This window comes from Oryctolagus cuniculus, chromosome X (assembly GCF_964237555.1).
Source record: "Oryctolagus cuniculus chromosome X, mOryCun1.1, whole genome shotgun sequence".
Lineage (NCBI taxonomy): Eukaryota > Metazoa > Chordata > Mammalia > Lagomorpha > Leporidae > Oryctolagus > Oryctolagus cuniculus.
In genome coordinates this window covers 80540411-80553663 of record NC_091453.1, presented here as the reverse complement: position 1 = coordinate 80553663, position 13253 = coordinate 80540411, and the positions used below count along the sequence as shown (strand labels likewise).

Below are 13253 nucleotides of genomic sequence, written 5' to 3'. Positions count from 1 at the left end.
TCTTGCAAGCCTTCTTAGTTGCTAGAAGCGATTCAGCTCAAGAGTCTGGAAAACGTTGCAGGGCCTCTTAGACTGCCCTGGGTATAGTGCTGTGCTCCTGCTCCTCCAGTCAAAGGTCCCACTTCCTTTAGCGCCAGCAACACAGAATTTCCCACAAATTAGATTCCATGTGAAAATGCAAGTTGGATGAAGGATAAAATAACAATCAATAATGAGTTCATCTGAACTCTCTGGTCACTAGACCCATCCTTCAATCCCAGCCTAATATTTAGAACGTCTTTAAATCGTACAGTTACATATTTTGGGGGAAGAAAATTACATTAAATCTTTGGAACAAATGCCCAGAAAAGCTTCAGAAGGCTGAAGCCAGAAATGTAGACAACTGCTTCAGTGAGAGCTGCCCAGTAGGAACTAGAATTGAACATCTTATTCTAACACCTATGCTACTTTAATGATTAACCACCAGTTACTGCCTCAGACATTGCAAACCAACATGGGTGCAGAGTCTTAGTGTCCAGTTGTCTCCCGCTAGATGGGTACTCTTCCCAGAAGGGCAACAGAGCTATAGAGATACCACAATCTCAAATCAATCCAGACAAGTTTCTCATTCAGTCTTTTGAGAAGAGGAGTCCAGGGGTGGGCATTTGGCTTAGCCATTAAGACATTCCGTGGGATGCCTACACCTCATACTGGAGTTCCTGGGTCTGAGTCCCAGCTCTGCTCCCAATTCCAGCTTTCTACTAACATGCACCCTAGGAGGCAGCAGGTGATGGCCCAAGTACTTGGATCCCTGTCACCTATGTGGGAAACCTGGATTAAGTTCTCTGGCTCCCAGCTTCAGTATGGCCCAGCCCTGGCTGTGGTGGGCATTTGGGGAGTGAACCAACAGATGAGAGATTTCTCTGTTTCTTCCTCTCTCTGTGTCTCTCAAATAAACAAAAGTAAATAATTTCTTTAAACAAAAAGGCCCAACAGCTAAAGCAAGTTTTTAAAAATTAAAAGTTGCAGAGGTTACTAAATCTGAACAAGCGCCCACATTATCATTTTGGGAGTTGAACCAAAGGATGATTCAGACAAGCAACAGGGTTTAAGGAAGGAAGAGTCATAAGACTACAGTTTTATTCCTGGCTCTATACAAAATTTGCCATGTGATCACCAGAAAGCTACTTCTCAGCAGGTCTCTCAGTTTGGCTTTCTCTGAAAGAATCCTGTCTTAACCCTGTTCTATAATTTTCTGCGGAATGTCTTTGCAAACAGAGGAGGGAAAGGAACATATGAGTTATAGCAAAAGGCTAAAAAGTGTGCTAAGCTCCTTAGATCTGGACAAAGCAAATACAAGGCTTCTTCATTTTCCATGAAGCAACTTACCAGATGAAAGTACTTTAAAAAGTTTACGAAAAATGGAATTAAAGGAGAGATCTATTTTGGTGCAAATAATATTTGAGGATTTATTTATTTGTAAGAGAGAGAGAGAGAGAGAGAGAGAGAGATCTTCTATCCACTGGCTCACTCTCCAAATGGCTGTAAAAGCCAGAGCTGGGCCAGGCCACAGCCAGCAACCAGGAACTCCATCTGGGTCTCCTATATGGGTGGCAGGAGCCCAAGTACTTGGGCCATCATCTGCTGCCTTCCCAGGCACTTTAACAGGAAGTTGATTGGAAGCAGAGTACTAAGGGAGAGGAAGCAAGCAATGAATAAAGGCAGGAAAGATACTCCACAACAACAGCCAAAATGCTATTTGGTCATTAACATTTTATATAATCTCAAGTTTATAAAGCATTTAATTGTCAAAATGGAGGCTATTTTTTCCCTTAAAACAATTCAAACCTTAGAATAGAAGTCAGTGAGATGTGAAATTTTCATTAGCAAATGACACTCTAACATTAATGTTTAGTGGAACACACCCATTCTCTTAAGTGCAAAATATCTAAGAATTACTAGTACTCCAGTGCAGTGACAAACCACATCCAAGATTGATGAACAGCAGGCCAGCAGCAAAGTGACCTCTATTTCATATGAACACAATTTGGGGTTGCAATCAAATAACGTCTTTAGCAAGGCTAATCAGATACATATTAATTGTGTGCTTAACAGTTTTACTATCTATCATCTGTCAAAGGAAGGCTCCATCCTTGCACCCAAATAATTGACAAATGCACCCTACCACATAACTGCATTCTAGAAACTAGCCACTAAGGCACAGGCTGTATCCTAGCCAGTGCATTCTCCTGACATAAACTGCAAACTGACCCTGAGTCCCATCCTGTCCCAAACCTCGCAAAACCAATCTGCCAAGAAAGTCCAACAGCAAAAGACACGGCCATCAAGATGTATTTTTGACTTGAGAGGGGACTGGCATACTTTAAAATATCCAGAATCATCTTCTGTGTCTTTCAAAATAACACATAAAATTTCGTATGTGCAGGAATATACAAAGGGTCTTCAAAAAATTCATGGAGCAGCAGGCATTTGGCACAGCAGTTAAACCATTGTTTGGACACCTGCATCCCATATCCCAGTGCCTCATTTTAAGCCTCAGCTCTGCTTCCAATTCTAGATTCCTTCTAATACATACCCTGGGAGGCAGCAGGTAATGGCTGAAATGGTTGGGTCTCTGACACTCATGTGGGAAATCTGGATTGAGTTCTTGTCACCTAGGCACTTGGATAAGAGATCTCTCTGTCTCCCAAACAAAATAAAATTGTTTTTAAAGTTTATGGAAAATGTGAATTATCTTTTAATTACATTTTTCCATGAGCTTTTTGAAGGCATGTGTGAGTGCATGCAGCTGTCTGTGTGGCATGGGCTCACGACAGGGCTGGGAATATATTAAGAATTTAGAGTGTACTAGAAACTATCTGATTATATGAATGAGCAAATCACTCTGGTGATTTCCTCTTCTGAAACAAAAGAAATGAACTTACAGACAAAAGAAATCAAAGTCCATTCATATCAATCCAGCTATAACTAGAAGCTGTAGATGGTACCTCCCTGTTAGGGATTATACGGCTGCCCATTCAGCACAATGAGAAAACCAATGCTCTTGAGTTCTCAACTCTCATACCCTCAGGTTCAGATATCACCTAACAAAACCATACCTCTTCTTCCAGCTTTACCACCTTGGCCTGGGCATTGCTCAAGGCCTGGTCTCGGATTTCAATGTGCCGCCTTTGGTCCTCATTGGTAGAACGGGCAGTGGCCAATTCTGCTTCCAGTTTCTCCTTCTCCCGTTGGCTTTCTTTATCTGTCAGGACACAAAATATCAGTACTGCCTGGAGCTGGCTCACAACCTTCACCTGAGCAAAACTGATAAATCAATTCCCATTATTAGAGAGTTTACTCTTCTAGTACACAGCTAAAAGAACCAGAATACTCAAGATCTGGACTTTATCACTGGCTGTACTACAAGTTCCCTGTGTAAATTCAAAAAAGCCACTTAGCAACAACTTAATGGTTGCCATGCAAAAGTAATGAGAAAGTAGATATAAAGTACCATGAAAAGTATTAATCATTAACAAAGAAGAAAGCATGTAGACACATGTGCACATGCACACACACACAGACACACACACACACACATCATAAGAGAAGGTCAGCTTGTCTTCATGATTTTATTCCTTCAAAATGGTCTTGCATTTGCAAAAGAACAATTAAGCCCTGTAAAATTTCCCCACTGTTTTCTCATGACACTACATTAAATAGAACTAAAAAATGACATTTTATGAGATGGATAAGACCTCCAATTCCTCCTAACAACAATTCAAACTTGAAAACTCAGCAACTCTTCTTAGATCCAGAGAAATGAGATCATGGGGCAAATTGCTGTCTTCAAATTTGGAGAGACAGACAGGCAGATATAGAGAATCATAACTCACCAGAGTAGAAAGCCATATGCAAAAATGTCCAGGGGAATCAGTGGAAGGACAGCATAAGCTGAACTGTAATTGATGAATTGCAGGAGGCTTGGTGTGGACAAAACCTCAGCAATTATTCCAGGAGAACTCAGTCACAAGAGTGATCAGAGAAAAATCCCTCAGTGCCCTCAGCAGAGGCAGAGAAAAAGTAACCATTATGTAATATGCCAGGGCCAGCATTAAGTTACTATTGGTGTACTAGGTTAGGCCTACATTTTATGATGCTGGCATCACATATGGATGCCGGTTCAAGACCTGCCAGCTCCACTTCTGATTCAGCTCCCTGCAGATGTGCCTGGGAAAGTAGTGGAAGGTGGTCCAAGTGATTGGCCCCTGCACCCATGTGGAAGACACAGGAAGCTCTGGGCTCTTGGCTTTAGCCTGGCCCAGCCCCAGCTGTTGTGGTGAATTTGGGGAGGGAACCAGTGGATGAAAGACTCTCTCTCTCTCTCTCTCTCTCTCTCTTACTCTGCCTTTTAAACAAATAAAAAATAAATCTTTGAAAAAGAAAGATTCCAAAGCATCCTGTTCTTAAGAAAGCTTGCCCACAAGAAAAACTAATTAATAAGATCCTAACCTATTGGAGTTTTTTTTAACCAGAGCACAACTAACCTGGAAGAAGGGAAATATCCAACTCTATACTGCTCTAGCATTCTACATGAGAGAAAGAAATGTTCAATTCCAGCCCTCTCTAGCATTCCTGAACCTAAAGTGATGAAACAAAAAGAGGGTGGCATTGAGAAGAGCAGGTTATGCTGTTGCTGGTGATGTCCACATCCCATATCAGAGTGCTGGTTCAAATCCCAGCAACTCTGCTTCCAATCCTGCTTCCTACTAATGTGCCTGGGAAGGGAGAGGAGGATTGCCCAAGTCCTTGGGCCCCTGCACCCATGTGGGAGACCTGAATGGACTTTTAGGCTCCTGGCTTTCATCTGGCTTACCGCAGCCTTTGAGGCTGTTTGGGGAACTGAACCAGCAAGCAGAAGTTCTCTCCCCCTCTATTTTTGTAACTCTTTCAAATAAATATATCTTTTAAAAAAACAGAAGCACTTGTGAAGTTTACAGTTCAATGATATGAGCTTACTAAAAGACTTAGAGCTAATCATAGAACTGAAGAAAGTTTTCCTTCCTCCCACATCTTATCACATCACTAAAGTCCTATTTATCACAGTTTCTTTCCCTCTCAGACATATGTGTATGCCATTCAACAATAACAACAAAAATGACAGGGAATACTGAAAATCAAAAATACACAGTTTTAAAAGAACAAACATCAATGTTGGAATTATCATACTGAATTTAAAATAATTATGATTATGATGTTAAATGCTCTAATGGAAAAGAGATACAGCATGCAAGAACAGATGAGTAATATGAGCAGAAAGATGGAAGTTATAAAGCTAAAAACGCTGGAGATTAAAACAGAGGTAAAAATATCATATTATTTAAACTCATAATAGTTTTTAAGGATCAAATGATATAATGTATTTATTTAAATGAAAGAAGCATTAGAAAGCACAAATACCAAAGGAAATTACTACATAAGGAAGATGATCATCATCACCTTGATTAATAATGAGAGAAAATCTGTAGCTTCAAAGCATGCTTTTCGTTGTGATGTGACAGATTCTGAATACAGATTCTGTTTTCAGAATGAGAAGGTTGAGACTCCCCTGACAAAATTAGTAAGTCTATGTCTCTGAACCTAAGATTATATTATAGCTACAAGGAACCATGAGTATATGTAGTTATGTCTCATGCTTTTTTAGGTCCTTCTCTTCTTAACTAGGTAGGACAAATATCACACCAGAAACTCAAATTAATAGTTTTGATGTAGATTTAAAGATCAAGGGTTCTTTTTCTTGAGAAGAGCCTTAAGCTTGTAGGAGAAAGTTCAATAGGGCAGTCTTGCCTTCACTCCCGCTGTGATTTTAGGTATCTATTCAAGTGTACCTTGGAAACAAATGAACATTTGCTGAATACTTATTGCATACCAGGCATTGCATTAACTTAATCCTCAGAATAACCATACCAAGGAAGGTATTATTCTCTTCTCCATTTTGCATATGAGAAAATGGAGACTTGGAGAGCTTGACTAACTTGTATAGGATCCCACAATTGGTTAAAATAAAAATCAGTGGCCCAGGGAGACTTTTCAAGAGGGCTTTCTTTTCTCCTGCCACAGTTCCAACCACATAGGGAAAAGAAATTAAAGGGGCCAAGAGTCATATACTCTTCCTTGCCTAGTTCCAGAGCCTATTGATAGTCTTTTGCCCTGATGTTCATGTAGTCTGCTCTATTACATTACCACATTTTATAGACCCTCAGCTAAGCTTCTAGGTCACCTGAAATGCCACCTCTACAGACAGGAGCACAAACTAACAGATCCAGAGCAAGAGTCACATGTTTTGTTTCTCTCTGGGAAACTGCCACCCTCTTTCTGGCAGCAAACTAGCTTCCAGGGTAACTGCCACCACAAAAGCAACTTCACAACAATCCACATCAGGCACTGAGGACACCAGAAAAACTACATTCCTTGCTCTAAAACATAACTGACAAAGGAAGCAGGAGGCTCAAGGAAAAGAGAGAGAAAAAAAATCCATTCTGAATCCAGAGCACAACAGAGCAACCCAGGAAGAAAGGGGAGTATTGTAAGTGAAAATCAAACAAACTTGTAAAAGCTGACTGGAAACTGCATGGAATGACTTGAAAGGGTCATCTGGAGACCTAGCAAAGATGGAAGAGACTGACAAGTCCCCACCAAGCATGACTACAACCAGAGCTGCACAGAGGTGCCTGGAGGTGGCATAAACAACTATGGGCATCTGCAGAAATGAGGAGGAGAGTTTATCTGTTTAATTCTCCTTGTGGATTCAATCCACTATGAAGTTTTTAATGGTGATTTTATTTGTGTCAATTAGAATGAATTGGGCATTGTCTAGCTGGGTGGAGTCCATTAGGGACTGATAAAGAAGAGGATTAATTCATTGCCACTGTCCCAGGAGAATTTCCACACAAAGCAAATAATTAAGAGGGAGACACAGCTTGCCCTGCCCCACACCCTCCAACTATGCAACTAGTTCACACCATAGCAGTGCCCTCCTTAGAGCTATCCTTGCAACCTGCCACTGTGTAATGCTATTTAAAAATATATGCATATATATACATATACATATAGGTATACATATATTACTACCAGATGTTTCGCTCAGAGAGCCCCAGTTACTTGCTAGGCATTCCAAACTCCAGTTGTCAATCTGGCATGTTAATCTCATTACTGCCAGAGCCAGCACCTGGATTCTATGAAGAAAACCCCATTAAGACATCCCGTGGTCACCAACATCCTTTCTTCAGCTAGCCATGACCACAGCAAGGATTTCTTGGGCTTCTCTGGCTTAATACAGAAGAAGCCATTTGATGTCACTAGATGAACATTTCTTGAATATGTATTATAGATAAGCAAGCAGCCTTCTTGGCCTAAGAGGAAAAGAACAGAATCTTCCAATTTCATGCCTGAACAGGAAAAGGAATCCCCAGGTGACATTCACTCTGCCATGGCTTTTCATTGCTCCCACCCACACCTGCACCTGAAACTTTCAGACTTACTTTTGGCGAAGAGCTGAGAGATAGTTTTTCTGGTATCCTCTGACCCCTCATACTCCTTCTCCGCAAGTTGCTTGTTGGCAGTCTCTAGACGCTCTGTGGAATTTGGAGACAATCAACAGGGCCCCAGATAAAAAATTCCAAGCACATGCTGTTTGTCTTCTAAATTCTGACCTTTGGCAAAACAGGCCTATTTCTTCTTGTTAAACAGGAATGGGTGACACAGACATAGGTTTGCAAATGTGAATCTCAAGACACTAGTAGCCCATGGCAGAGAAAGAGGAGGTCAGTACTTTTAACACTTTCACTCCTCAATGCCAAAACCTAGGTGAAAGGAAAAAAAAAAAAAACAGATGCTGGGGTGAGCACTTGGCCTAGTAGTTAAAATGCTCACATCCTACATTGCAGTGCCTGAGTTTGAGTCTCAGCTCCACTCCCATCTCAGCTTTCTGTTAATGCACATCCTAAGAGGCAGTGACAGGACTTGAGGAAACTGGATTAAGTTTCTGGCTCCCAGAGTCAGTCTCATGGGGCAGGCACAGTGATGCAGCAGGTTAAGCTGCTACCTGTGACACCGGCATCCCAGATGGGTGTCAATTTGAGTCTCAACTGCTTCATTTCAGATCCAGCTTCCTGATACTGGCCCTGGGAAAGCAGTAGATTATGGCCCAAGTACTTGAGCCCCTGCCACCCGTGTGGGAGACCCAACCCTAGCTGCTGAGGACATTTGGGAAGCGAACCAGCAAATGGAAGATCTCGTTCTCTCTCTCTCTCTCTCAAAAATGAAAGTCAGAGTTATACACAGAGAGAAGGAGAGGCAGAGAGAGAGAGAGAGAGTCTTCCATCCACTGGTTCACTCCCCAGTTGCCTGCAACAGCCGAAGCCAAGAGCCAGAGGCTTCTTCCAGATCTCCCACGTGGATGCAGGGGCCCAAGGACTTGGGCCATCCTCTACTGCTTTCCCAGGCCATAGCAGAGAGCTGGATCAGAAGTGGAACAGCCGGGACTAGAACTGGTGCCCATATGGGATGCTGGCACTGCAGGCTGCAGCTTTACTCGCTACACCAAAGCGCTGGCCCCAATAAATAAATCTTTAAAAAGCATTTTCCACCACCCCCAATGTTGTCATGTGAAAGTAAAAGAGAATGAGTTCTAGAAATAACAGAGGGCATTACCATTTCAAGCTTGCAAAGCCAAAAAAAACATGCATTTGCCAATCATATAAAAGGAAAAGAGGCAGCACTAATTGCCAGGGCAGATCAGGTAGATCCAGAAGTCCCAGGAGGAATTCTGACTGATTAACACATCAGCTCACAGCTCTGAAGGCCAATCAGGCATATCCTCCCACTTTGATTAAGCAAGCTTGAGGCCAGGTAGTATGGCAGTCATCCAAAATTAGCCTGACATATGGCCTGAAATTTACTGACCCATCCAGTGGGCTGGACAGCCCCAAAGCCTAGTGGGATCCTCCTCAGTTCCGGCCTTCAGCCCTGGCTTTCCATCCTGTAGCTGTTTGGGAAGCACAAAGACAAATCCCTTGATTCCCTCACCTCTCAGATCTCCTCACCTCTCAGATCCCTGTTGAAATCATGCATCCTTCGAATCTCGCCTTCCAGCTTATTTCTCATGGCTTTCTCCAGAGCCTCTCTTTTAGATGATGACTTCACCAGGTTCTCATATGCTTCTGAGACACGCTGGATTTCGGTCTCCACCTGAATAAGAAAAGGGAAGGTAGAAGTAATGGTAGGAAGCTGATGGGGAAGATGGTCTGAAAATATATATGCAAAGCCTTGCTTAACAGCTTGTTCCAGGGCTTGCAGATGGCCAGAAGGCAAATATAACACAGATAGGAAAAGTTTCAAGGAAGGATTTCCAAGTTCAACCATAAAATCAATAATTAATGCATGGCATTATAAGTTTTCCTCAGGTTAAAAAATATAATAGTAGTTTCTGCCTTCAGAGAAGGTGGTAAGATAAAACAAAATTTCATAAAGAAATTTTAATTTCTTATTGAAATTTTTATTTGGAAAATATTAATAATGGTGTATATAGTATATAAATAACTTTATTCCAGGCCATTCAAAGGGTTTTCACATGTCTGTTTCAATTTGTCCTAATCTCTTGGCAGAGGAAAAAAGGTACATTGCCTTTCCTTTCCCAAGAGCAAGTAAATGGCAGAGATAAATCCTAACAACACTAAGCTTGACCCTAATGCTGTAGTTCAATTCCATTTAACAAACATTTAATATGGGCCCAAATATTTGCAAGAACTCTCTAAAGCACTGTGGGGTGTATAAATATGAATAAGATCATTATTGTCCTCAAGGAGCTTTCTGTCAAATCAAGTGAAAGAACATCAGGCAAAATACAGAAGTCTAAAAAAAAAGGTAGTAGTGCTATCAAGTACAGAGAAGGAAGAAGTTATTCCTGATTGGGGGTTGGGAGGGGAGAACAATTTCTTAGAGGAGGTGACATTTAGAGTCAGATCCTGAACACTGGATCGGATTTCAATGAGCAGAGGTGAGGGGAAGGATATTCTATTCTGAGTGATCAAAATGCATTCTCAGAATGACCAGTAGTCTAATTTGGCTGGACACAGTGGAGGACACAGAGGGAACCTGACAAGATATGGCTGCAAAGAGACTGGAGTCAGATAATAAGAAAGTTTTAATGCCAAGCATTTGGACTTTATCCTGTAGTCAGTGGGAAACCAGTACAGATTTTTTAACAGAAATTCATGAATGGAGCTGTATTTTATGACACCTCTACAAATCTTATAAAATGAAAAAAAAAAAAAAACACAAAGAGAAAGAGTCTTGCCCTGAATCAGCCAGAATCAGGAAGAAAACAAGAAATCAGACTCTAGAGTTTTCTGAAACCAGTTAGCTCCACTGCACATAAAATAATGAGAGATATTTGCATATCATTTGTATAAGACAAATAAACCCCATGGCCTATTAAGCATTTCCAAGTTAAATTTGACTCCTGCAACCATGCTGCATTCCTTTTCAGTTTTCTACTACCCTCTGGAACAAAGCCTAGGGTACTTTTGGGGGAAAAAGACCAGGCCCCAGTGGGATGCTGGGGGAAAGGTAAGGTTACCAAACATCTCAGATTCAACCTGCTCCCTTCTCCAAAATTCTGCCTGAGACAAGACTGCCTGCAAACAAATGAGACTTATACCACTGAAAAGAGCAGACTTGAAAGTGTTTTTCTCTTTGCAGATGGCACCAAGATAGCAGCACAGAAGGTGAAAACTGGTGAATGGCATTTAGAGACAAGATCAGTGAGACCTGTGCCTGATGAAGCTCTTGCAAGAAATTCAAGTGCTGGGTAGAGAAAATAAACATTTCCATTTGAAATGCTGGCTTACTCTGGGCTGCATTCAGAGCGAAGTTTTCCAGTTCCTCACCATAGACTACAGCTGGGGTGGGCAGTCCCTTCACTCAAGGCATTTGGACTGCAATTTTCAGATCTTGTACCCATATTGCCTGAGCTTGCTGTGGAAATACCATGCTCTCCCAAAGGCAAGAGTCAGATGTGTCAATAGGGCCTTCCAGGAAAAGGACTCACAGAACATAAGCACTGGCTTGGTCTGGGTGATGGTAGGGCATGATAGAACATGGCAGCAGGTTTCCAGACTATTCTGTCTACTTATACCCATGGTGAACCTCAACCTTCTAATTTTTCCAGTACCACCTGCAATCTACCGTTTTCCTCCCACTTTGCTTTTCCTCTTCTACTTCACCTGTCCATTTACTCTATTTTAACATTGGTTTGACTCCCTCCACCCTACCTCCAACACTCAAGCTGTGCATACTACACTTATTGAAAGCATTTTTCTCAATCCTAGGAAGCAATGACAAAGCTATTGCGCTCCTTTTCCTTGTTACTGCGCTCCCCACTCCCCCATCGCCCCTGAAAAAAAAATCATCATGGATCCTTCGGCAAAGAGAGTTTTAGAAAGTGGGCTCATCCTTCAGTGGCTGTATCAAAGATGTGCCAGGACCACTTCACATAGTTTGGGTGTGGCTGTCAATGGTTAATCTAATCATCCACATAGGGTTTTTGATGCCTGGATATAAATAATATTGTGTTAATGTAATGGTTGGGAGGGGATGAGTAAAATTTAAAATCAGGGCAAAGCCAGGAAGAAACAGCTCTCATCCATACCACCCACCAACCCCCATGCAGATTTGGGAAAACTGGGCGGGGGGGGGAGGACTTTCTGACTACATAAAAGGACAGCTTAGGATAACCTCTCTTCTTTAGGACCCAGAAATTTCCATCTAGTGTCTCTTAAGGACAGAGTTGTCAAACAATACAAGGCAGCCTCTCCTCCCTAGGACGATCAAACTACATGAGCCCCACAATGACAAAAGCTGAAAAGAGGCTGCCAAAATCATAACCTTATTCACCAACAGCCACTGGAAGGGAAGAGTTCCTAGCTTGGGGCACTCAAGAACTAAAGTCCCAGCTGCAGGAGACAGGAGGGGCCCAGGGAAGAATGTGATCTGGGAACACACACCACTTTTTCTGCTTCCTCAGCCTAGGGCTGTCACCTGTCACCCAGCCTTGGTGCTAAAACCCTCTTACCCCCCACATACACCAGAGAAAAAGAGCAGATGTTGATTCTGAGCTGCAGGGTAGGACCAGGGCAAAAAGTGGTGTTGAAAAGGAGTTAGTATGAGAACTGCCACTAGGAAAAGCAAGCTTTTCAATAGAGAATGGTTTAAGTCCTTGGGCCTCTGCACCCACATGGGAGACCCAGAAGAAGCCTCTGGCTCCTGGCTTCAGATTGGCATAGCTCTGGCTATTGTGGCCAACTGAGGAGTGAATCAGTAGATGGAAGATCTTTCTCTCTCTCTCTCTCTCTCTCTTTCTCTGCCTCTCCTTCTCTCTTTCTCTGCCTCTCCTTCTCTCTGTGTAACTCTAACTTTCAAATAAATAAATCTTTATAAAAAAAAAAGAAAGAAAAGCAAGCTTTTTCCAGAACAAGGCAGCACAGGCTCTAATTTCAACCAGTGAGATTGTTCTAGGAAACATGGTTTTATATTGAAGATTCAAATTCATATTTTGGGAACTATAATCAAAACAAAAAGGCTGAAAATGCTGGCAAGCCCCCCACCTTCATAGACATCACCAGTATTCTTGATCCTAGGAAGAAATATCCCATTCTTTTAAAATTCTAGAACAATGAATTAAATTCATTTCATAAATGTAAAATGTTCCTTCTTCTAGACAGATAGGCAGGAGGCTTTTTCCAAAGTTTGACCCATATTTAACCTGCAGACATAAGAATCCTGAAGACTTGCCCATAAGTAATGCAGGCACCTACAGGCAGAGACTTTTATATGGATATTAAACAAATCCAATGAATAAGATTTAAAGGAGATGCTAGGCCAGCGCCGCGGCTCACTAGGCTAATCCTCCACCTTACAGCGCCGGCACACCGGGTTCCAGTCCCGGTCGGGGCGCCGGATTCTGTCCCGGTTGCCCCTCTTCCAGGCCAGCTCTCTGCTGTGGCCAGGGAGTGCAGTGGAGGATGGCCCAAGTGCTTGGGCCCTGCACCCCATGGGAGACCAGGATAAGTACCTGGCTCCTGCCATTGGATCAGCGCAGTGCGCCGGCCACAGCGTGCCGGCCGCGGCGGCCATTGGAGGGTGAACCAACGGCAAAGGAAGACCTTTCTCTCTCTCTCTCTTTCTCACTGTCCACTCTGCCTGTCAAAAAAAAA

The 13253-nt window shown here is 42.4% G+C and overlaps 1 protein-coding gene across 9 annotated transcripts in view; it reads right to left on the bottom strand.

The window, feature by feature from the left end:
* The window catches only part of AMOT (angiomotin), a 70732-nt gene that overhangs the window by 27742 nt on the left and 29737 nt on the right, over positions 1-13253 (bottom strand). For all 9 annotated transcript variants that reach the window (XM_070066645.1, XM_008272897.4, XM_070066642.1 and 6 more), the window contains 3 exons: positions 9084-9228; positions 7521-7613; positions 3099-3244 (listed from right to left, as the gene is read on the bottom strand). In XM_070066645.1, coding sequence (XP_069922746.1) covers positions 3099-3244; positions 7521-7613; positions 9084-9228 — 384 coding nt within the window. The remainder of the gene's footprint in view (positions 1-3098; positions 3245-7520; positions 7614-9083; positions 9229-13253) is intronic.